The 26,508-nt window shown below is 37.9% G+C and overlaps 1 protein-coding gene across 1 annotated transcript in view; it reads left to right on the forward strand.

Moving 5' to 3' along the window:
* Window positions 1-1,057: 1,057 nt before the first annotated feature.
* Window positions 1,058-26,508, forward strand: part of galnt18b (UDP-N-acetyl-alpha-D-galactosamine:polypeptide N-acetylgalactosaminyltransferase 18b) — a 121,692-nt gene continuing 96,241 nt past the window's right edge. The window contains exon 1 of the mRNA XM_057834201.1: window positions 1,058-1,510. Within this exon, the coding sequence (XP_057690184.1) occupies window positions 1,267-1,510 (244 nt within the window). The 5' untranslated portion in view covers window positions 1,058-1,266. The remainder of the gene's footprint in view (window positions 1,511-26,508) is intronic.

Consider the following 26,508-nt stretch of genomic DNA (forward strand, 5'->3'; position numbering starts at 1 on the left):
AAAAGAATGCAATACTAATTGCTGATATATATATTTCTTCAATGACTGAAAATAGTCACTTGCCGTATAAAGTTGTTTATATTACATTAATGGAAGAAAAGGAACATTTGTCCTTGAAAGAGTTAAAACATTTTCCAATCATTATAATCATGATAGTCATAATCATTATAAGGTAGGACATTAAATTCACGGGGGGCACTTGACGCTATCCAAAGGACATGCCCTCATTACCAAATAAAACTAAAAGTAATGGCTGAAAAACACCTTATGTCCATATATGTTTTCCCATTTTCAAATATTTTTGAAAAAGTTCCAGGGAGTCACTAAGGCAGTGCTAAAGAGTCACATGCGACTCTAGAGCCTCAGGTGCTGACCACCGAGTTAGGGTGAAAAAAGGTTATAAATTCATAATCTCATAAAAATACGAGTCTTTTTTCTCGTAATATTACGATTTTAATCTCATAATATTTCCACGTATGACTATTCTCTTCTTCTTCTTCTATTATTATTTTTTTTTGTTCTTGTATTTTATTAATTCATCAATTTATTCATTTGTAACAATAAGATTAAAATGCTAACATGATTTATAATTTAAAAAATTAAATGCAATACTAATTGCTAATATTTATCTTTTTAATGACTAAAAATAGTGGCTTGCCGTATAAAGTTGTTTTTATTACATTCATGAAAGAAAAAGAAACTTTTGTCCCTAAACATATTTTCCAATAATTATAATCATAATCATAATCATTATAGGGTAAGAGGTAAAATTCACAGGGGTGGGGGACACTTGACGCTATCCAAACGATATGCCCTCATTAGCAAATCAAACTAAAAGTAATGGCTGAAAAACACCTTATGTCCATAGATGTGTTTTTTTCTAACAGATTTGATGGAAAGTACTTGAAGTGAGTGTGAGGAATTGTGCATCTGAGGTCCAAGAGAGCATGTAGCGGTCAGTGAGCAAGTGCTTAGTGGGGGGAGGAGGCGTGTTGCTCGGATCTCGTCCGTCCTCTCGACGCCTCCCATTGGCTGCAGCGAGATGCTGGCCGCCTCGATGCTTCTTTCTCCGCCAAATGTTCTCGGACCTGCCGGGGTTTTGCGATGGCTCGGCAGAGGTGGCGTTCACCTGTAGATGCTACAACCTAAAATTGAAGATTTGGGATTATCGCTGGCATGAATTTGATTTGATATTTTTCTCGTTGTTGCGTGGATATTGTAGCGTTTTTCTAAAAGGAATTGGCAACTGCATGGAGAGATGTGGGCATGGCTTGCACCAGGAGAACCAAAACTTTGGTATCCACATGCGTGATCCTGAGCGGCATGACCAACATTGTGTGTCTGCTCTACGTCGGATGGGTGACTAATTATATCGCCAATATTTACATCAAAGTGCCCTTGCCTTTCACCGAGAGAAAGTTCGAGGAAGTGGATAAAAGATCCGGAGACACTCTCCGGCTCATGGAGAGACTCGATCGCCTGGAGAATGTGGTCAATCAACACATACAAGGTAAATAACAGCAAAGCATGAATGGCCTCCATTCTTTCTAAGCAAGGCTTCACCTGCCGTGGAAAGTTGGGAAGGTTTTTCCTGCACTCGGGCTGTGTGAGTGCGTGTGTGTGCAAGCCTTAATAGTTTTCTGAACCTCAACTGTGTTTAGACAAAAATGAAGGGTATGTAAACATTATACAGTATATCCCACAGCACATTAAACACCTGTCGTCTCATATAACATGGATTTACACTGTCCACAACTTGCCTATAATCTAAGAGTCAGTATTTTTAATTCCACCTTTACAAGAATCAGTTTTGATTTACATTATATTGGCTTTGAAAACTGCTGGCGCTGTTTAAATAAAATATTCATTAACTGAATATGAAAATAGTGCTTATTGATACAATGTTCAACTGACTTAGGCAGCTTTGAGTTATATTTGGCAGTTTGGCAGATCAAAACTACAAATTTTTTCAAAAAGGTGTCAAGGTGTCTGCTCCCGACAAAATAAACATTATAAGAGAATTTCACATTGTTAGCTATTCCAGTGAAACTAGATGCAATGTCAAAATGAGTTTTAAGGGCCTCTGGAGGCAATGTGCGAATTTTACCAAAACATTTTCCCCCATTGACAATTTTAAAATAAACTCTTACCTCAGAAACTTTCACTTTAGAAAATAGTGTGGTAACTTTTGGCAAGTCTAATCAGATTTTTTCAAAAATTACCATTTTGGAAAGCTCACTAGAAGCAAAAATGATCAGATTTTGACCCACATGGTGGTGAAATGACACACATTTTGTATTTAAAAAAACAAAAAAACCATAAGGCCTCCGCTATCTCAATGCGTTGTAGTGGAAAACACTAATTATGATTGTAAATTAATACACACAGTAAGTATTCTTGATCCTCTATTTAAAAAACAAAACAAAAACAATTGCTCTAACTGTCGCAATTAGAAGCTAAAATAACAAGCTGCACATCCAATCTACCAGTGTACACACATCATAATTATGTATTCCAGCATGTTTTCTTTATTAAATGATTTCATACAATTGACATTGATGATGTCCAATCCATTTGAACTGGGTGATGGTTTACAGGAAGTCTATCAATGGCAGCCAATTTGTTTTGTTATTTTGAATTAATAGAAGAAAAAAACTACAAAAATGTTTGTTTCTGGTTCAGTTCAATTCGTATCTCAAGGCACACTGTATCTTGAATCTCATTGTTGTGAAGGAGGATGGAGGGGGCGGTGAGTGTATAGTAGGCTGGAATGCTAATTACTCATCATGTGCGACTAACAGGCTCCAAATCAATTACAATAACAAAGTACAACACTTGGAAGCCAGAAGCTGATTTTGTAAATGACTTTCTTTCTTTGTTGACTTTTCACTGATTACGTGCTGCATTTTCAAATATGCTCCGATGATTTTCCAATGCTCGCACCTTTTGGGTTCATTTACATAATACCTAAGCTCAAAGCAGCAATCTGTTCTTAGGGAGAAAAAAAAATGCAGCGTGACATTCATCAGAACATAAATCCACTGGCAGGAAAACATACCCATAAGACGATTTCTTTTGCTGTGTGTTAACGTGTCACAACTCCATTAACCTCCATCTTATTGATAGTTTTTATGAAACCAGACGTTTATAAATAACTGACCTTGGAGCAAATACCACCTCTGACATGTTCCTTAGCTGTAAGGGGTTCTTTTTCTACTTCCTTCGAGCCTTTCACTCGTTTACTGTATGCTTGATTACACACCATTAATTTCACTCTGGCGTGGATTTTTAAAAAAGCTATTCTTGCATCATGTGGTGGCGTATGTTGGTGGGGGGTCGTAGGGCAGGTCTCAATTTGAAATACCAACAGCGGTGGTGAAGTGAGACACGGACAGGAATCTATTCATGGTGTTTGGGGCTGAGCTCGGATCAACATTCCTACCTTAGCCACGTCTCCATTTCTGTTTGCCACCCAAAAGGCTCGTGTGAGGTGAGGCGTTATACAGGTGCTCCATTTGACTTAAGTATAGCTTTTCTTGAATTCATTCGACATGTCAAGATATTTAGTCATATCCGTGGGAAAGAACAGGAGGAATGAAAAAGAAAAAACCCCAAAAGATTTAAAACAGGGAATTAAGCCATTAAATTGGAACAGTAAAGGAAATTAGCTCAAAATAAAGTGCCTTGAGATTAGGCATGTGCCGGTATGAGATACTGATAATATCACAGTATTGCATTTTAGGGGTGCACAATATCCATTTTTTGAAACCGATACCGATATAGATAACTTTCTGCTCCTCAAGGCCGATACCGATACAATAACCGATAATATGTATATATAATTTTTCAATGTATATTCACTTGAGTTTTTGAACACCTGTAGGTCAAAAATACTAGTGGTTGATTCAGCTTAGATTTGCCTTTGACCGAACCAGAATTTTCATGATGACATGAACATTATGATAATGAACAAAACAAAGACAGTAACAAAACTTTGCACACTGGAAAAACAGGAGTGGAAACAAACGCACAAATCCCAATCCGACACCGAGCCAAAAATATTATTAATAGGGCCGATAATATATTATGTTATCGGATTTATTGGGATGACGTCATAATTCCTAGTATCGGACCGATAATTATCGGACTGATAATTATCGTGCACCTCTATTTCATTTACAGCTCTAAAATGTGTTACTTCGGAAAAAAAAAATCCATTGAACAAGATATTTATTTTTCAAAACATTAGCAAATTGGAACATAAGTAAAAGGTTACGTTAAAATAAATAACAAAAAATAACAAATATTCTAAATAAAATTAAGATAACTGCAGTCCTTTAGGTGAGCGTGAACCCATAGCCAGATCTTAACATTAACATCAAAACAAAAATAATTGAATTATTTTCAATTAAAAGCTTGTGTGTATGAGTCGTATCATGTTTACATTACACACGCACTCTCTTTTCAACACAGACATTTGTCAGAGAGAAAAAAAAACATGTTTTACCACTGCTAGACACACTAAACCAGGGGTGGGCAAACTATTCCACAAAGGGCCGCAGTGGGTGCGGGTTTTTGTTCATACCCATCATGAGGACAGCCTTTCACCAATCTGGTTTCTTACAAGTGCAATCAGTTGATTGCAGTCAGGTGCTTCTTGTTTCCACTGAAACCTCATTGGTTAAACTGTCTGTGCTGAATCAGTTGGAACAAAGACCAGGACCCACTGTGGCCCTCGAGGACCGGTTTGCCCACCCCTGCACTAAACACACTAGAGTTAACTGTCGTAGCTAGTGGGAAATGGTCATGACAGTGTTAACTAACCTTTAATTTTGTTTAAATGCGAAACCATATTGGAGGTATTGCCTCCTCAGCAGCCACCCTCTGCAAACATGTCGTTTGGCCCTCCTCCTTTAAGCCGCGGCCGTTTGTAACTTTTCTGTAGCAGAAGTATTCCCATACCAGCGATTTGGTTTTCTTCAATGGGGGGAAAAGTTCAGGAGTTTCACCTCCTCCAGTCATCGTGTAGCACAGCTGACTCACTGACACTGAGCAACAACCAGTGGGGAGGGCTGGGCCTTGCAGCTGCAAGCGAGGGATTTCTCCCTGTATTTACGGTACATAAAAAATGGCTAGTAATACCTTTAAGGACGGTATGACAGAAAGTTTTTGCGGTTTTGAAACCGTAATGTTTTCATACCACGGTATACCTTAAAACCGGTTATCGGCACATGTCTACTTGAGATACAAGCGATTTCTCTTGTGTCTACAATCTTAAAGTCTAAAGTTTATTGTTCCAGGGTCAGTGTTTAAAAAAGTTAATTTTGTTCAAATAAAATTGTTTAACTCATATGTAGAGAGAAGGGAAAACATGCACGATCACAGCAATTTTTTAAATAAATATTGTAATTGGCCTACAACGGCGTCCCACTTTTTAATTTGGCCCGCTGTTAATTTGAATTTGACACCACTGATATATGTACTGTATACATAATTCATGCATCTACCCCACTTTTACACATATTGCACATCGTGCCACAATCTTCTGGCATTAACACGCAATTTAACACTTGGCATTTGGTATCTTTAGGGCCAAGTGTACAGCACAGGTTGTCCTCTCAGTAAAAAAAGAATTGCTATTTTGAATGGCCATTCAATAAGCTTATATTACCATTTGTGTGCAAACTTTCAACTTTGATTTACATTTAATTTAGCCGGTTCCCACTTTTTTGCACAAGACAATAAGCAGCTTGAGGTTTTTGTCAGCTTGATTAAATCTACAGCTTACATCTAATAAGTTTAGTCTGAGTTTTTTGCATATCAAACACTTTCACTCTCTCGCCTTAGCAGCACGTTCGCACTCGGTGGCTTCATTACGGTTGTTGTGGATGACTGCTAGGGATCTGTTGTGTTTCATAAAATCCAGGCAAAGTGCAGGGCACAACATGGATTACATTAATACCCACTCTATATTAGCTTCTGTTTTCATCTTTCATGTTTGTTGACATGAAGTATGGCTGGGATGATTCAAGCGTCCTCATAGTATTTGCAATGCTGTCATCGCGTTATTACATGTCACTTTGAGAACACGCCACTGTCTGGATCTTCCATATAATTGCCCAGAGAGCATGTATTGCAGCTATTAGTAAAAGTGGCCTGCGGCATCAACAGTCAACTAATAGCAGAGATGGTCATTACTGCACTTTCACAAGATGCCTTGAAATACATTTTCTTCCATTATTTCACTGTGGGACAAAGTATAAAAGTCATGTTCTCATTTCCCTATAATCTGACCTTGGCATTTAGTGGTAACTGTGACTTCTACAAAGAAAAAGGTTTGCAGCGTCAGATGCCCGGTGTGGGAAGACGAGCCCAATGTGACATTACTAAGTATCCCGTTGCCACGACAAAGCTTCATGGCAACAGCACATAAGCTGTTTGAACACCATCTTTTATCACATTGTAGTCAGCCTGGAGGGATTTATCGGCTAGTTAGAACAGTGCAGGTTCACACACGCCCACCATGAGGGCTGTGCCACTCCGCTCGCTCGTCGCCTTCTACTGTACTGCAACCATGTCCTGGAAAAATTTAGCAGCTTTGCTTACAGTCCGGAGAACACTGTGTGCTTTGTGCCCTTTTGGCTTCATTTGGGGGAAAGAGTTAGTAGGTGTTACTTTGCGATCATGTGGAGAAAATGCAATAGTTTACTGAAGGGCGTGCCTTAGGTTTATGGAAGATTCAACTTAAATTGACCACAAGCAAGAATGGTTTGTTTTTGTCTGTCGTTTGTTTGATGGGCGTGACTTTAGGTCAGCAAGTCAGCTGGCTTCTTCTGCCTGTGACCCCAATATATGTCGTGGCATGGAAAATGGAAGTACACACACAGTGAGGGTAATTTGCATGCTCTTGAGTAGCCACTTTTTCCTGATTTTCCATGGGTTCACATTAGGCCCTGATCCACCCAAAACAGACATTCGGATATATGGGGCAGTAATTAGTGTGCTTTTAAAAACCTTTCTGAACCCATTTTTGGATTCTGATTAGAATTGGCAAAGTAATTAATTTTTTTTATCGTTCAAATTTTATGTAATGCTAGTAAAGTATGAGAAAGTATTCATTAGGCATACTGTACATTTTAAAAAAAGGAGTCATATGGAAAAATGGCGCTACCACTGTGCTGCTTGTGGTATTGCATACAGCTGCTATATGCAATATGGTGAAAGCTTCTCAAAAACTTGAAACTGGGGTATTAAAAAAAAAAAAAAAAACTATGTATATACGTATATATACAGTGGGGCAAATAAGTATTTAGTCAACCACCAATTATGCAGGTTCTCCTACTTGAAAATATTAGAGAGGCCTGTAATTGTCAACATGGGTAAACCTCAACCATGAGAGACAGAATGTGGAAAATAAAGCAGAAAACCATATTGTTTGATTTTTAAAGAATTTATTTCCAAATTACAGCGGAAAATAAGTATTTGGTCACTTACAAACAAGCAAGATTTCTGGCTGTCAAAGAGGTCTAACTTCTTCTACCGAGGTCGAACGAGGCACCACTCATTACCTGTATTAATGGCACCTGTTTTAAATTATTATTGGTATAAAAGACACCTGTCCACAACATCAGTCAGTCACACTCCAAACTACACTATGGCCAAGATCAAAGAGCTGTCGAAGGACACCAGAGACAAAATTGTAGACCTGCCCCAGGCTGGGAAGACTGAATCTGCAATAAGTAAAACGCTTGGTGTAAAGCAATCAACTGTGGGAGCAATTATTAGAAAATGGAAGACATACAAGACCGCTGATAATCTCCCTCGATCTGGGGCTCCATGCAAGATCTCACCCCGTTGCATCATAATGATAACAAGAACGGTGAGCAAAAATCCCAGAACCACTCGGGGGGACCAAGTGAATGAGCTACAGAAAGCTTGTACCACAGTAACAAAGGCTACGATCAGTAACACAATGTGCCACCAGGGACTCAAATCCTGCACTGCCAGACGTGTCTCCCTGCTGAAGCCAGTACACGTCCAGGCCCGTCCGCGGTTCGCTAGAGAGCATTTGGATGATCCAGAAGAGGACTGGGAGAATGTGTTATGATCAGATGAAACCAAAATAGAACTTTTTGGTACAAACACATGTTCTCGTGTTTGGAGGACAAAGAATTCTGAATTGCATCCGAAGAACACCATACCCGCTGTGACGCATGGGGGTGGAAACATGATGCTTTGGGGTTGTTTTTCTGCAAAGGGACCAGGACGACTGATCCGTGTAAAGGAAAGAATGAATAGGGCCATGTATCGAGAGATTTTGAGTGAAAATCTCCTTCCATCAGCAAGGGCATTGAAGATGAGACGTGGCTGAGTCTTTGAGCATGACAATGATCCCAAACACACAGCCAGGGCAACAAAGGAGTGGCTTTGTAAGACGCATTTCAATGTCCTGGAGTGGCCTAGCCAGTCTCCAGATCTCAACCGCATAGAAAATCTGTGGAGGGAGTTGAAAGTCCATTTTGCCCAACGACAGCCCCAAAACATCACTGCTCTAGATGAGATCTGCATGGAGTAATGGGCCAAAATACCAGCAACAGTGTGTGAAAAGCTTGTGAAGAGTTACAGAAAACGTTTGGACTCCGTTATTGCCAACAAACGGTACATAACAAAGTATTGAGATGAACTTTTGGTATTGACCAAATACCTTTTCTCCACCATGATTTGCAAATAAATTCTTTAAAAATCAAACAATGTGATTTGCTGTTTTTTTTTTCCCGCATTCTGTCTCTCATGGTTGAGGTTTACCCATGTTGACAATTACAGGCCTCTCTAATATTTTCAAGTGGGAGAACTTGCACAATTAGTGGTTGACTAAATACTTATTTGCCCCACTGTATATCTGTCTTCTCAATACTATAAAAAAGAAATTTGAAGAACTTTTCATGTCAACCAAGTTCACTTAAATTTTCAAATGGAAAACAAACATGGCTGGTGAAAGATATCCAAACATGGGGCTGTTTTCATTCTTCTGCTGGAAATTCAAATGAGTTCATCACTAGTAGACATCCAATTCATTTGAAGTGGGAGGGCTGGCAGTTCGTTCATTCACCGCCATGCCTCCCACCTCAAATGGATTGGACGTATATTGCTACCAATGATGGCCAATGAGTAAAGTAGTTTGAACTCACCATTTTAAGTAAACTGGACTTAGTATATAGCAAATTGTCTAAGCGTATTTCAAATCTGGGCTGCCGCAGTGGCAGCAGAGCGTGTAGACAATTGAGCTAAACCATGCTAACCATGGCTGACTGCCCAACTGCAAGCGCTCTTTTGAAAGCATCCAGTGAGGTTAAGGCTAGGTACACAACTTAAGTTTTCAAGTTCAGTTCACTCATAAATGTATGTATTGCCCACAAACTTGAACATGCAAGCTAATTTAACTCATTTAATGAAGCTCACAATATTAACTTGATAAAATGAGTTGGGGATACTCAAAAAAATAAGTGGCTTAAGAGAATTGAAGAATTTGAGTTATGTCTGCTTAGAAGAATTAGTTAACATGATTAGTATGAAGCTTTATTAATCTATTATTTTATTTCGAAGTGAACACTTATGATGGATCTGCTTACAAACACGCTTTCACACAACTTTACAATGAAAATTTCTGAGGTGAGAGTTTATTCATAAATGTAAAAAATATGCCCCAAATCTTCGAAATTAAAAATACACATTGCCTCCAAAGGCATCGTACATTGTTTTGACTCAGTGTGAAGCTTCTGTTTTCAGTGGAATAGCTCACATAGTGTGTATAATGCAGTTGTAAACCAATGCAGTGGTACCTCGACATACGATCCTTTCGACATCTGACGTAAAATTTGACTCGCCATTTCTCTCGACATATGACAACATGCTCAAAATACGATGATTTATGACAGCATCACATTTTCATTGTTTTCCCGCACAGCGGATTTCTTGTGCGAGAAATCAACATGGGTTCCAAGAAGGTCAGTGCAGGTGGTGAAAACATGAAAAAGGTGACGCTTACCATTGAAATCCAGAAAGAAATCATAGAAAAATATGAGCAACTGAACATGAAAAGCGAAAGTTAAAACTTCCCACTCTACCACACTTCTCTCTCTCTTTCGTCAGTCACACGGTGCATTCAGGACAGCATGCAAAACACAACAGCCACATTAGAACCCGATTCATTACATTAATTTGTTATTATTATTATCTGTATTATGTTATTATTTATTCGATTTGGGTTACAATTTGTTTGTTTTGCTATGTGTAAGTGCTATTAGTTATGGTACCTATAGTTTTTATTAAGGATTTAGCTTAAGTGTTTGGGCTGCGGAACGAATTAATTAAATCATAATATATTCCTAAGGGGCATCCCGCTCGACATACGACCATTTTGACTTACAAACCAGGTCCTGGAAAGAATTAAATTCGTATGTAGAGGTACACTTTATCTGGTTTCACTGAACATAGTCTATAACAGATATCCTTCCCTTCCCTGTATTTACTTTGGGATGTTAGTTTTGAAACTTTCTGCAATACATAACCCAAATGCAATGCCCTGGATGATTTACAAACACTGTCATTACACAGATGCTCCAGTGGAGCGTGTCTTGAATTCATTTTTCCACTGTCGGTGCAGTTGCATCACAGCTGATCGGATGATGCAGTGGACTTGAGGCAAGTGACGTCCCCTGTCGAGTAACTAATTGGTTTGGGAAAAACAAACAGGAAAGGCATTTCTTTACTTTCACTAACTGTAGAATTAATTTCACATTAGCCCTCTACAGTCCAAAATGAGTGTACATTTTCATTCTAGCTCCAAAAATCTCTGGCATACGCCAAACCTTTTTTGAGGAAGAGATTACTGTATTGTGCCATTACGCCTACAGGAAGAGAAAATGGAAGAATTAATTGAGTCAGAGCTACAGTGTTCTCAACAAGATGTTGTAGTGTATCTGTGGGAATGTATGTCCATTCATCCATAAGCACATTTGTCAGGTCAGAGTTCACTGATCACAACGGACCGGGGGGAGGGTCTGCTCACTCGCAAGTTTTACATGATGTACAGAAGGGGCCTGAGCAAGAATGAAGACTTAGTAATCCTGGTCACTGCAACACCTGATTGATTAAAAGCTCCACTTAGATATCATTTTATTCAGTAAAAATCCGTGCGATTGGGAAGTTGATTGAAGAGCAGTTTGTTTGAAAGCTTGCTTTAAGCACTAAGGATTTCTGTCTTGTATTGTGTTGCCTGAATGAACGGCCAGGAGGCTTGCGAGAGCGGGTGATTACCACAACACTGATTTATCCCCAAATGATTGTGACGCTTCCAAAGATGGCTTCCAGCAAATCCGCCCATCACATCAGCGTAGAAGCTTGGTTAATCAGCGTTTCCTCTCATGCTCGGAGGGCAGTTATATTTGGGCATTTATCTGATGCCGTTTTGGAAAATGACATAGGATAAAGCGGAGGAATGAATGAGCGAAATCTGAGCTTTTTGTGTTTCTGTGGTTGTGCGTGGGTGTGTATTTCTCTTTATGTGGGCTTGGTTTGATGCTTGGTAAAGTATAATCTTTACACATACAGTACATCCTTTTCAAGTGCGCAGTCCCACAGAGTGAAGCCAAAAGACTAATTTAGTGCTGTAAAAAAGATACTTAACAACCTTTTTCCACTCATAAATCTACACCATTGGTTCATTTTACTTAGTCACTGCTTTGAAAGTAGGTGTGGGCATATAAATAAAGTGCACTACTTGAACTACACCCAGAAGAGACGCTGATGATTCACCATCAGCTAATATGATGTTTAAAGAATAACCATGAACTATGAGGTCAGTTATTGGAAGTTTTGAGCGAAACACTCGCAAATAATTTCTGTATTTTTGAGTACACTTGAAAACAAGGGTTCTTCCACAGAGAAAAACACCATTCCTATTAAGAATAGTTAAAAAAAAAAAAAAAAATCTCTCTCTCTCTCTATATATATATATATATATATATATATATATATATATATATATATATATATATATATATATATATATTTAGGGCTGTCAAAATTATCGCGTTAACGCGCGGTAATTAATTTTTTAAATTAATCACGTTAAAATATTTGACGCAATTAACGCACATGTCCCGCTCAGAAAGTATTCTGCCTTTTGGTAAGTTTTACAGCAAGGCTTTTTGCGCTGCCCAACAGCGAACTCTTGTGGTCGCTTTGCGACATGGTTTATTATTTTCTTCTTTTCTTCATTATGGCTGCACGATGTCTCGGGCTGATAATGTAGTGCTTATATGATCCTTGGACAAGATTTGTCTGTAAGTATGGTTGTTGTAAAGAATGTACATATTATGTTAGTAAGCGAAATGTTCTATTTTTTGTATGAGACGCTTTTTGTATATGTTTAGTGAACCTGTATAGCGTATCTTTCCATTCCAACAATTTATTTTACAGAATATATATATAATTTACAGAAAAATATGGCATATTTTATAGATGGTTTGAATTGCGATTAATTACGATTAATTAATTTTTAAGCTGTAATTAACTCGATTAAAAATTTTAATCGTTTGACAGGCCTAATATATATATATATATATATATATATATATATATGTATATGTATATGTATATATATATATATGTATATATGTATATGTATATGTATATATATATATATGTATATATGTATATGTATATATATATGTATATATATATGTATATATATATATATATATATATGTATATATATATGTATGGCGGAAAACACAGACCAGACTGAAAAAGCAGTTTCTGCTCTTGCACGCCTCTTTAAAAGAAACTGCTGTATTTTAAGCGAAAAAAAACTGTTGTGTTTGATAGAACAATATGTCTACAGTATATGCTGCCATAGCAGATTCATAGCGCGTTAAGCCCCCAAACTATTTTTAATTTGTCCGTTTTACCATCAAAACCCCCGTTTACAGACGTCGCGCAACCACGTTTGTTTCAATCCATCCATAAAACGTAGGTAATTAATTATATCTATTATTCAAAATGTCTGTCATTTTTAGCTTAGAATCATGAATTGATGTCTAATATTTCGTATAAAAAAAAAACGACAAAAAAATTATTCACTCGCATATTTTCACAATGAAAAAAATAGTGTCTGTAAAAAAGTCACAGATATCTACCTCATAACTATCGTTTAATTGTATTTTTTTTGTTGTTTCTATCGCATTTTCTCTGATATGTTAGATGATGAATAATCAATCCAAACAAAGAAAAATTGAAAAACAACATTTAAAAGGGTAAATATATCAATCAACTTTATTTATATAGCACATTTAAAAATCCGCCAAGGAGACCAAAGTGCTTTACATAGCATAACACAGCAAAATAAGTCAACTTTGAAAAAACAAACACATAAAATAAAATAAATAAAAGACGAGGTCATAAACTGTCATTGCACATTAAAAGCTGAAGAAAAATAAAATGTTTTAAGGCGTGATTTAAAATCCGTAAGTGAGGGGGCCTGTCTAATAGTAAGTGGTAATTGGTTCCACAGCCTGGGCGCCATCACCACAAATGCACGGTCACCCCTAAGCTTCAGCCTTGATCTTGGGACTACTAGAAGCAGGTGGTCAGCTTATCTGAGGGTTCTGGTTGGACTGTAAGGCTGAAGCAGTTCTGACAGTTATAGCGGCGCAAGATTATTCAAACATTTAAAAACAAATAATAATATCTTAAAATGTATTCGATAATGTACCGGGAGCCAGTGAAGAGATGCTAAAATCAGGGTGATATGTTCGTTCCTGTGGGTTCTAGTTAGGAGTCGAGCAGCAGAGTTTTGTACAAGTTGCAGACGGGCCAGTGCCGCCTGACCGACACCTGCATACAAAGAATTACCGTTATCCAGCCGAGTTATGACAAAAGCATGAATCAATTTTTCCATATCAGAGCGTGAAATAATAGATTTCACCTTAGCAATCTGGCGAAGCTGATAAAAACAGTCCCGTACAACGATATAAAAAATAAAATATATACAAATATATGAAAAATAACATCTCGGCGACTCCTTGATGTCTGCGATTTCTGCATCGCGACCCTTGTTATATTGATGATGATGATGATGATGATGAAACTTTTTTATTTCGAGCATGCACACACAAAAGAAACAAAAAACATACAATATAATTCAACAAAAATAGTTGCACTCGAAAGGGAGTGGGAAGAAGAAAAAACTTATTTTGTCCCACCCCTGATCTCATTGTCCAGCATCCTTACTCGTGGGATACTCCTGTCCACACAATGAAAAAGAAAAAAGGAAAAACAGACAAAAACAACTAAACCAACAGACAACCAACTAATGGTGGCTCATTCACAATAATTTCAATATTTACACCAATTGACAAAAACAGTATATTACTATGTTTCACCCATAAAATCCCCCCAAAATCCAGCTGTGGCCATTCACAGCTGTGTCTTGACACTCAGTGATACATACTACATGGAGTTTTTGGATCGAAACAAGGTAAGTACGTGATAGTATCTCGTTAAAGTCATGGCGTCTTTAATTCTCTCGCATGCTCTCACCTCCAAATGGGGTTTTGCTGTTTAAATTTTTTTTTTTTTTTTTTTTAACAGGAGTGCCCTCCTGTTCAAAATTTTTCCTCCCCCAGAAAATTGAGATTTTCAGCTTTCCAATCATGTATCACACATGCATATCGGACAATTTTGAAAGTTGGCCAAATTGGGGGTCTCAGAGCGGAACTTCAAGTCACCTGAGTGTTTTCTGCCATATATATAATTCTAGACAAGTTTCTGAGGTACGTCCGCTTTACGTCCTTATGTCTGCCTGCAAATTCCGTTTTCAATTTTTTTACCATTGACTTCAATGGCATTGGAGTGGCATCACTTTCTAAAAACCCTGAAAAAACATGATTTGAAAATACTGCATTCTTCTGCCATCTCGACATGGGAAGACAAAATAAACAAGTGGCCGAAGGCGACCAAAATAAAAATATTATCGTATTTTATTAACTCTATGTCAGTGGATGGAAACGCCTTCAGGAACCTGAAAAGCTCCGAGGCATTCTAGTACTTGCACAGCCACAAAGTTGGATGTGTCCTCATACACGAACACGGGAATTATGTCTTCATGAAGGCGGATGTAGAACCAAGCCAATGCCTCAATGTGCCATACCACAAACCATGGGTGCTGGTAACACCAAAGGGAGACGTCAAAACTGCAGGCTGTACATGTATCGCGGGTCCTGGGCGTTCGTGTAGTCATGCTGCCACTGTTATGGAAGGTATGTGCTCCAAAAATACGAAACAATGATATTATATTGATATTATGATATATGATATTACGATGATGATTGTAATTATGAAGTTGAATCATTTTTACTACAGCTACTACTGCTGCTGCTGCTACCCTGTTGCTAATCAGTCAGTGTTGGATGGCACCGCATAAATGCAAGTGTTACAAGTTTTTTGTTCGTTTGTTTACAGGTGGAAAACGCTTTTAGGTAAGGGAAGATAAGTTGAAGTGCCTCCCAGCAACACTTAGTGTACGTTGATTACAGGTGCACGATAATTATCGGTCCAATAATTATCGGTCCGATAATAGGAATTATGACGTCATCCAAATAAATCCAATAACATTATTAATAGGCCCGATAATATATTTGCCACGGTGTTGGTGGATTGGGATGTGTGTGTTTGTTTCCATGCCTGTTTTGCCAGCACCATATATCAATGAGTGTGTGTGGTTTAGGAAGAGGGTGTTTTGCCACAAATCAAGCGCTCCCTTTCTGTGATGTAATACTCGAGCGATGGCAGTGTGCAGCACCGCCGGATAGTAAATAACAAGCATGGCGTCGGTAGAGTGGGATTTTTTCAAGTTGTCAAGTTTTCAAGTCAAAACTGTTCTGTCTTTGTTTTGTTCATTAATGTTCATGTCATCATGAGAGATCTGGTTAGGTCAGAGGCAAATCTATGCTGAATCCACAAGTAGTATTTTTTACCTCAAGGTGTTCAGAAACTCAAGTGAATAAACTTTGAAAAAAAATCAACTAAATAAATAAATAAATAAATATATAGATATACATATATATATATATAATCTGTTATTGTATCGGTATCGGCCTTGAGCAGCAGGAAGTTATCAATATCGGTATCGGTTTCTAAAAATGGATATTGTGCACCCCTAACGTTGATGGACATATATCGAGACTACGTCTACCCGGAGGCGGCAGAGTGGCTGGGGCTGGAGGCGGTGGCTCGCCTCGCGGCAGACTGTCAGCTCGATCCTGAGATCCAACTACGAGCTTTTTAACTGCAGCAACTTTAAGAAACGCTATTGGAGATGGAATTAGAGCCCAGGCAGCCTGTCTGGTGGCCGTAATATCGGGAGATAGTTTGGTGAGGCTCTGGAGCTCTGCCTTCTAATATCACATTGTCGTATGCTATTTTTCCAATAATTTTATAAATTGTGATCTATTGACCTGCTTTGCCCATGCACCAATTGTTTTGAATAAAACAACAAATGGAATCATGTTGTCCAAATGTTTTATTGTGATCAATATCTGCAATAAAAAAGAATGACAAACTATTTTTGTTTATACGTATGTAAATACCTTGTAGTATTTCCTTGTAACAAAAAATCCGTGTCAGCCCCTGCATTCGGCAAATGTTATATAATTTGTAATTTCACCTCATTTTGGTCACTCAGTGGCTGGCGCATCAATCTATACCTCACGTCAACACAGGCTGCCAGGTTGTTAGAGTTTTGTCCACGAATGATCAATGAAGTGATAATGAAGATCATCCAATCTCATCTACGTCTCATCTATGTCGTGCTGAACCATTTTTGGAGATTCTGTGGGTTCCTCTGGCTTGATTTCGCAGTTTTAACGTCGTCAACACACTGCTAACTTCAACCGCAACTCATGAGATTTTTTCTAAACCGGAAGTTCGAGGCAGACATTGTCCAAGATGGCTCCGCCCATATTTCGCTCAGGAAACTTCTGTCTATGTATATATATATATATATACAGTATTTATGTGTATAATATAGACAATTTGCAATATTGACGCCCAAATCACTCACCTGGCCTGCCTTTTTTAAGCCGAACACACGCATACTACAGTAGAACGAGAGGATGATGACTCCAGGTGCAAAAAAATTATAAATTGTGTCAAAAACTAAGTTAAAAAATGAGCTATCCAGATGTACCTATGGTGCTTTTGAGAAGCTTTCCAATCTGCAAAGATTCAGTATTTGTATTCTGGTTAGAACTGACGGATTGATTGTCATTTCTCTCCTTCAAATTTGAACAGATCCTGAAATAAGAGAATTTGTCTGAAGAAGGCATGTTCGCCTTTCAAATGTCATGAGCAAGCATCCTATGTACAAATAAACAGTCTTCTGACCCTCATTTTTATTATCTATGGACAGTTAACACCACCACTCTGTCACCTAGGATTTAAAATGGTGAAAGCTTCTGATTTTTTTTATTTTATTTTATTTTTTTTTTACATTTTTGGCCATTTTCTTAATGCTTATGATGGGACTCCTTACAAAAACAACCTCAAACATAAGTTTTGGATTCAAAATTTGCCCAGTGAACTTTTTTTTCCAGTGAGAGTATATTAACAAATTTAGTAAATATGTCATTTTTTGCAGATGAAAAGAGATGTGAATGCATGTATTTTGACACTGTGCAGGAAGTGTCTGCCTTGCATGGAACAGCTGTTTTGTTGTTAAATCATACTCCAAAGAGTTTTAAAAACGTTTTAGGGCATGTAGGGCTAAAATTTTCAGCATCCTTACTCAGTTATTTAAGATTTATAATATATTCTTCTGGTTATATTTTCATAATTTTCAAATTTTCGCCATCTAGTCTCTACCATCTTAGTTTTTCAGCAAACCTAAGTGTTGGCAGAATACATAGGTGCGGCTGCCATGGTGACAGGAAGGGGAAAAAAGGTGTCATTTTGGTTGTGGATTCTAACCTGGAGAAATTCATCCATAATGATAAAGAATCTATTGTGACACGGTGATAAAAATGCTTTATTGTCAATAAAATCCGTGTGTGTGAATGTTGGGGCTTGTTAATAACGTTCTACTTCTGTTATTGTCTTTTTGTGAGTGAACTCATATAGCGGAGATTGATTGGATGTGTCACTCGCTACCTCGAGATTTTCCTCCAGCCTTCTCGGAGTTTGAGATTCATTTGACTTTACTTGCGACAAAGATTGTGCTCTCCATTTATTAAAAGTCTGAATCATCTGCCAGTATAGCAGCCTGTAGGCAGTAATGCAGACACTGTGACGGAGAGCGTCTGGGGTGATGTGCGCAAAGCGGGCTTGAAATTCAGTTAAATTGAGACTACAGGAATATGAGTGCACTGGAGGATGTTCGCTAATGAAAACAATTAATTACATTGAATCCAGAGGAGAAAATCATGACTGTGCGCAAATCAGGCATAAAGTAGCAATTCACCATATGTCCCTTGGCAAATTCAACCAAAATAGAAAAAGTTCCCTAGTGCACATATTCTCATTTTGCTTTCCACTTTTTCTATACAGAAATAGGTACTTTTGGTTATTCACCTAGATGTGTCATGAGTCAAATTCAAAAACAAATGCAATTTAAAACCATATCAAAGATACATTTCAAAATGCCAATGTAAGTAACGTATACTCAAAAACTAACAAAACAGAACAGAATACCAATGTTAAACTTCCTGTCATAGATAATCTCTCACTTCAACATTTATTATGTAACAGTATAATCCTCTAAGACTGCTTACTGTATAATGTGTCTATAAGGGAGTGCACAATTCCTTGCAAAATCACCAGTAATTGTCATGATGTCAACAGAACACTATTTCACGCAGTAATTTTTAAATGAAATAAGGAGCAATAAGTCTTTTTCTTTTAATCTTTATACAACAGTCAGTTTATTAGTAAATATGAGAATGAGTGTTGCGTGTGTAATGCAGCCATTTAATTAATTTAAGGGGATGTTTGTCAGATGTGACAAGCCACGTCCAACGCAATTTTGAAAAATGTTGTTGTTGGATAATCCTCCACTTTCAGTACAAGTATTTTCAATATTTGTCAACAGTGATTTTACTCCACTTTCCTCCTCTGCCCATGTTTTCAATATTAATATCGCAAAGTGTGTAAGTGGGCTACATCGCCAACACCCCCGTGCAATTATGTTCAATCTTTTCATCTTCTGCATGAACAAGTGTACGCTGTCATTTTCTCACGGCGCGCAGCACTCATGACGTCTCTTTGAGTTGGAACCTGAATGTCTGATGTAATTTGTCACACACACACTAACAGACTGTGAAAATCTACGCTAGTTAAGGTTAATTTTCTGAAAACAGATAACATTGGGGGCACATGCAACTTGGATTTGTTGGATGAATTTTAAAAGTGTTTAAAAAATCTGTATATACACAGGAAACATACACACACAGGAAACAAAGTTTTTTAGTCGATCGTTCGTGTTTGCTCACTTGAGTCTTTCTGACACGGATTTGGATTTTTGTGGTTAGTAAGCAGTAGTGCAGGATGTGCTCAGTAAAGACAAAAAAAAAACAAAAAACTACAGCATGATTAAAAATATAAAGTCCAAAAATTATTAACCTTTTCAGGGACAGTGGACATCTATTAAAAAGTTATCATTAGCCTAACTCATTCACTGCCAACTCAGGTCACAGAGTAAGCCTTGTGGTAGATAATAAAAGAAGGAAAATGAGATTGAAAACACTTATTAACTGGAATAGATATACAATCCATTTCAACTGGCAGGGTCTGGAGGAGATCATTGGCTGTATTAGATGGAGTTGAGATATGTCAGGTAACAAAGCATAAAAATAAATAAATACAGAAATAAAAATTCCCACAGCAAATTACACATGGGCAACACTTATTTGAATTGGTGTCTTTATTGTACTTAAAAAAAATAAAATATAAATAATAATAATAATTTCTTACAATTTTTTTGTTTTACCGATTTTGATCAATTTTATTTAATTTACAATTATTTTTATTTTTCATTCATCATACCCATTTATTTATTATTCTCTTTTATTTAGTACTTTTTTATTTTCCCATTTTAAAAGACCATTTGCGCGTAGCAAATTTGTTTGTGTTATGATTCCGTGCTCATCATCAGCCAATCACGACACCAGTTTCCAGCCTTCGTCCAGGTTGCCACACCTTTGTACGGCCCCCGTAAACTAAGACTTTGACAAACAGTCTGAATTATATCTACCTCACAAACAAACAAACAAAAAAAGTTGTTACGAATCTCAAAGCATTCAAGACAACAAGATAAGCAAAACAACTTACGTTATTTAGCATGTAGATCCATTGACCCGGGCACAGATAAAGTCTTTACGCGTGTATGTATTTAGTCTGTAATTGAAATTCCAAATGAGTGGAGCAACTAAATCGTCATTGTGGATTAAAATTATATATCTGCCAGCGTGCTTATTCATTCAGAAAAGTAGCCCTCCCTCACGTTGGTCTTTTCCTGCTGATTCTCCAATGTGAAGTGGTATTCTGCCAACCCGAAGAGGGAGGGCATTTGGGCTAGTCAATATTTTGATCGTTTTGCAGTACCATTTTTGGCCACCAATCCTACATTGAACACCTTTAAGTACAGTGGTGCCTCGACCAGAGGTTGCGCTAGACTTTTTCGTTGTCTGTCATTTTGACTGACAGGGTCATAAAAATCCAGTCACCCTAAACCAGACATGTCCAAAGTCCGGCCCGGGGGCCAAATGCGGCCCGTGGTCATATTTCATCCGGCCCCCAGCCTCTGTCATAAAATCATTTACATCTGACCCGCACACAGACCTAATAAATTGGTCAGCAGTACTGCTACCAGCATATGAAGTAGCTTACACACTAAATCTTGCTCCTCATTTACCCACAAAAAGCCAGCAGCATTCTAAGCAACATTACCCCGTGTGACCCTTTACTTCCAATTTTCTAAAATGGCGACAATCAACAACAACAACAAAATTGACTGCGACAGCCAACGCTTCAAGGATAGGTGGAAATAGGACTATTTCTTCACTAAAATATGCAACAACTCTGCCTCATTTGCACAGAGACAGTCGCTGTTTCTAAAGAGTTCAATGTGAGGCGATAATACCAAACAAGAAACGCTGACATGTACAACAAGATTATAGGGAAGAGAGTCGAAAGAGAATGCTACATAGGCTGGTTGCGAGATTGTTGAAATTATTAACTAGAAAAAAATAATATAGCAAATGTGATACACAGAATGGCTTGCTAAAATTTGCTTAAATATTTTGTTTTACGTAAAGGACGTCAGCCAAGGTCGGCCCCCCACATTTTTACCACACCAAATCTGGCCCCCTTTGCAAAAAGTTTGGACACCCCTGCCCTAAACCCTAATCTATTTTTACTCGTCACTTAAATTTTAAAAATGTTAATAATGACATATTCAATAGTATTTAGTTTTCATTCATCTTTAATTAATATTCTGTCCGAACAAGCTTAACAGAGAATCCACACCGCGCCATCACACATCAGGTAGCTGTGCGTTATTAGCGCCTAGCTTGCTTTAAACACGGCTTTTTAGGAAGGGTCGGACTTGACAAGTCATTAAAAAAAAAAAAAAAAGGGTTTGAGGATAAGCCTGAGAATGATCGGTTTTCTCTCTGCTCCATATAAGCAATATTTCAACATTGCTTACACGGCCAAGAATCGGGGCAAACTGCTCGTATGTGTGTGTGATATGCACGAACAGTGCGTGCATGCTATCGATCCATATACTTTGAATATAAACCTGTACAGGGATTATTTATGTCTGTTATTTGTGTCCTCTTTTTAATAAGCAAAATATGATATCCCTGCTGCATTGACGGTGCTCGGCGCTCAATCCATTTAGACTGGGAACGTTCGTTCATTTGAAACCAGAACATTCACAGTCATTCTGTCAGATTTTCAGGGCATTTATAGGTCACTTGCTGTTCATTTTAGGGCATTTCCAGGTAATTTCCTGTTGAGTTTGATTCACTGCCTATTCATTTGGTTGATTTAAAGGTCACTTCCTGTTCTGTAACACAAAATGAACAGGAAGTGACCCATAAAATACCCCAAAATCAACAGGAAGTAACTGAAAATCAACAGGTAAATGACCTTAAATGGCCCAAAATTACCTCATTGCCTGGCATTGGCTGCTACTGACGGCCATAGACGTTCAATCCGTTTGAAGTGGGAGGGATGGCAGCGAATGAACGAATGTTCATTCGCTGCCACCCTCCCATTTCAAATGGATTGGAAGTCTACTAGTGGTAAACTCATTCCAATTCACAGCAGAAGCTTGTTTTTCTGTTTATTAGTTGTTTTTAGAATATCCCAGAATGATTTCCTGACCAATGTATCGATAATCGTTGTATCACCATATCGTCAGATCGTTATCGTGAGCTTTGTATCACAAACCGTATTGTATCTTGAGGTACCAAGAGGTTCCCACTCCTAATGACGACATGCTCGAAATACGACGATTTACAACAGTGTCACAATTTTATTGTTTTCCCGCAAGACGGCAGCACGGCAGATTTTCTTGTGAGAGAACTTAACATGGGTCCCAAGAAGGTTTGTGCAGGTGGTGAAAAAAGGAAAAAGGTGACACTTGCCATTGAAATTATGATGGAAATGATAGAAAAATATGAGTGTGGTGTGCGCATCAGTGAACTAGATCGACAATACGGCCAGGATATGTCAACGATCGCAACGGTCCTTCTCCGATGTCTGTTTGCCAGTCTTTATAAGTTAAGGTGCCTATTATTATTGTTATAACATTGGCAATGAAGTTGCCAGCTTCGTCAGGTTTTTAATCATTAATTGAGAACTTGTGCAACACAACACGGCTACTGTTTGCCTAGCCAGTGCCAACAACAATAGAACATGAAAAGTGAAATTAAAAACTAAAACGCACCTCTCTTACTCTGTCGTCAGTCACACGGTCAGTTCAGGACCAGCATGTAAAACAACCTCCACATTTGAACCCGATTCATTATATTATTATACTATTATTCCGAATTCTTATTAATGTAGTGCTGTCAAATTTATTGCGTTAACGGGGGGTAAAAATTTTTTTTTACTAATCATGTTAAAATATTTGACGCATTTAACGCATGCACGGAATGACCCGCTCATGCATTGCCTCAAACAGTTTACAATGACGCCGTTTTAGCACATTGAGAGCGAAAAGGCAGAGAAATGTGAGTGGACACAGGCGTTCATTGGACCACGCCTTTTACTGGCATAAGCTTTGGCCACTCTTTCACAACAAACATAACTATCGTAGCGAGCGACGGGGGAAGAATAACAGGAGACAATCTTTTACTTAACATGCTTTGATGAACACAACGCAGAACATATACCATTTGCAGCCACCACTGACCGTCATGGTTGCCCAACTTCCCGTCATGCATTTGGGTGGAACAATTAAGTCACTACAGTATCATTTAGTGAAAGCACAACAAAAATAATATTCCTATCCCTAAAAAAATATTCACAAAAAGAAAAGCGCTCAATGCAAAGAGAACTGGCGTTCCCAATCAAAATAGCTATGCAAAATACACATAAAACAGACTTTGCCTTGGCTAGATTTCTAATTAATTTGAAACTCGCCATTGACACCTTGTGGTGTATTTCAGTCACTACCTTACGTAGTTAAAGACACTGTGGAAGAACAGCAGGGAGCCCATGTGACGTCCCACTCGGCGACGTCAACAATGGCGAGCTATTAGTTTATTTTTTGATTGAAAATTTTACAAATTTTATTAAAACGAAAACATTAAGAGGGGTTTTAATATAAAATTACTACAACTTATACTCAAAATTTTCTTTTAAGAACTACAAGTCTTTCCGTGGATGCCTTTAACAAAAAATGATAATAATGTTATTGGCATCTTGTGGATTTATTGTTATACTAAACAAATACAGTACTTATGTACAGTATGTTGAATGTTTATGTCCGTCTAGTGTCCGTCTTTTTCCATTCCAACAATAATTTACAGAAAAATATGGCATATTTTAGAGATGGTTTGAATTGCAATTAATTATGATTAATTAATTTTTAGGCTGTGATTAACTCGATTAAAAATTTTAATCGTTTGACAGCCCCATTATAATGTATTTGTTTTGCTACGTTGAATTGCTATTTGTAATTGTACCAGCAGTATTTATTAAGGATTTAGTGTAGTTTTTTTGGGGCTGTGGAATGAATTAATCGAACATTTTGACTTACAAACCAGGTCCTGGAATGACTTAAATTCGTATGTAGAGGTACCACTGTAATTGCTTTTTTTCCCCAAAATCGATCTTATAATTCATTCATACCGTATACAGTATATAGATATACTGTATATATATTTTTCTATTGCCTAGCACTAATACCTAACTAATACCACAATTGGATGTCAAAACGGGGGCCACGAATATTGTCCCGGGGGCCACAATAGGTCCTTGGCCGCACGTTTGACACCAATGTGCAATGTCCTATATGAATGTAACACAACCAATGATGAAAAACAAAAATAGTTCATGAACGGGTTAAAGACACACAGAAGAAGCAACGCAATGCTTAACAGTGAAGACTAAAAGGTGAAATATGACAAGTCTAGATGTGAGATTGATGAACACAATGAACTAACAGACTGAAAGAAAGCAGGGAATTACCGGTATGTATGAACAAGTTCATCTATGTATGAACAAGTTCATACATACAGTAGATGTTCTTTACGTCTCCCTTTTAAGTTAGATTAAATCAACTTTTTCTTCTATCCCTGACACATAGGTTTGGTATTATAAAATACCTGTGTGTCAGAAACATGGACACTGATCATGACATGTTCTCTCATATTTTTTTTCATAACTTCATAATATAAAATTATATTGTATTATGAAGTCTATGATTTTTTTAAGTTTAGTTCCCATCTCATGATTTTTGCGTATTGGATTTATAGTAAAGCATACCTAGATTGCCATCATGTAAGGAAAATTTATGTGATTTCGACAAGACTTTTACCACCGTGGTGTATTTAAAAGAAAGACTGTTGCCACCTACTTGGATCGTATATACAAGCTAGGCAGGCATGATGAATCAATAATAGGCAGTCAATGTATGAAGCTGTCAGCCTGTGAAGTTAATCCCTTAAGCATAATTGACCTAATGAGGTAACCTGCTGAGCAACCGCTTTCCCTTATTTTATCTCACAATATTCAAGGCATAAAAAAGTCAAATTGCACCTTCTCCTCTGATCATATACTTCCTGTTTCAGTCAGTGGGCTTTAGCTGTCATTTTTATACTGTGTATCCTTCACATTCAATGAGTCAGCACTACCAGATATGGGGTTATGATGGAGGTGGGCTGGTGGGGGGTGGATTAGAAGGTGAGGCCAGACAGGGCAGCAATGATTTACTGTGGCCCAAGAAACAATATTTATCAAAGCTACTCATGATTGAGATTTTCTATCCAAGTGCGCGCTTCCATCCTTGCCTCATTATGAATTCATCAGTGAGTGCGATAAAAGTGAAAGTGCAGCCAAGCAGTGATGAGCCACGGCCTTGCAAATCCACAAGTAAACATTGATATGGACGTTGGGATGATGATCAGCTCGATCTTTACGCTCTATTTAAAAGCTTTTTTTGTGGCTGTCTCTTATGTTTTACATTATGCTTTCCATTCCCCTAACAGTAAGTTAAAGAACCTGAGCCATAGTCAGTTCAGTTCTAAATGTACATCGTCAAACAATTCTATGTTGCACTTAAATACATATAAACTGTACTACCAACCCTCCCAGTCCGAATGGATCAGAAATCTATTGCTGTCAGTGGCAGCCAATAAGTAAAATAGCTAGCCTTGCAAGCATCTGATGTTCAAGCCAATCAGGAGAAAAAGGCGGGAGCTGCAGACTTGACCAGGAAACAACTATCTGGTTGAATACAATGTCGGAGTGCAAAGCAGTTCTTGTACAGTGGGGCAAATAAGTATTTAGTCAACCACTAATTGTGCAAGTTCTCACTTGAAAATATTAGAGAGGCCTGTAATTGTCAACATGGGTAAACCTCAACCATGAGAGACAGAATGTGGAAAGAAAAACAGAAAAATGTGCAGAATTGATTTGCAAATCATGGTGGAAAATAAGTATTTGGTCAATACCAAAAGTTCATCTCAATACTTTGTTATATACCCTTTGTTTGCAATAACGGAGGCCAAACGTTTTCTGTAACTCTTCACAAGCTTTTCACACACTGTTGCTGGTATTTTGGCCTATTCGTCCATGCAGATCTCCTCTAGAGCAGTGATGTTTTGGGGCTGTTGTTGGGCAACACGGACTTTCAACTGCCGCCACAGATTTTCTATGGGGTTGAGATCTGGAGACTGGCTAGGCCACTCTAGGACCTTGAAATGCTTCGTACGAAGCCAC

Source organism: Corythoichthys intestinalis, chromosome 1, assembly GCF_030265065.1.
Source record: "Corythoichthys intestinalis isolate RoL2023-P3 chromosome 1, ASM3026506v1, whole genome shotgun sequence".
Lineage (NCBI taxonomy): Eukaryota > Metazoa > Chordata > Actinopteri > Syngnathiformes > Syngnathidae > Corythoichthys > Corythoichthys intestinalis.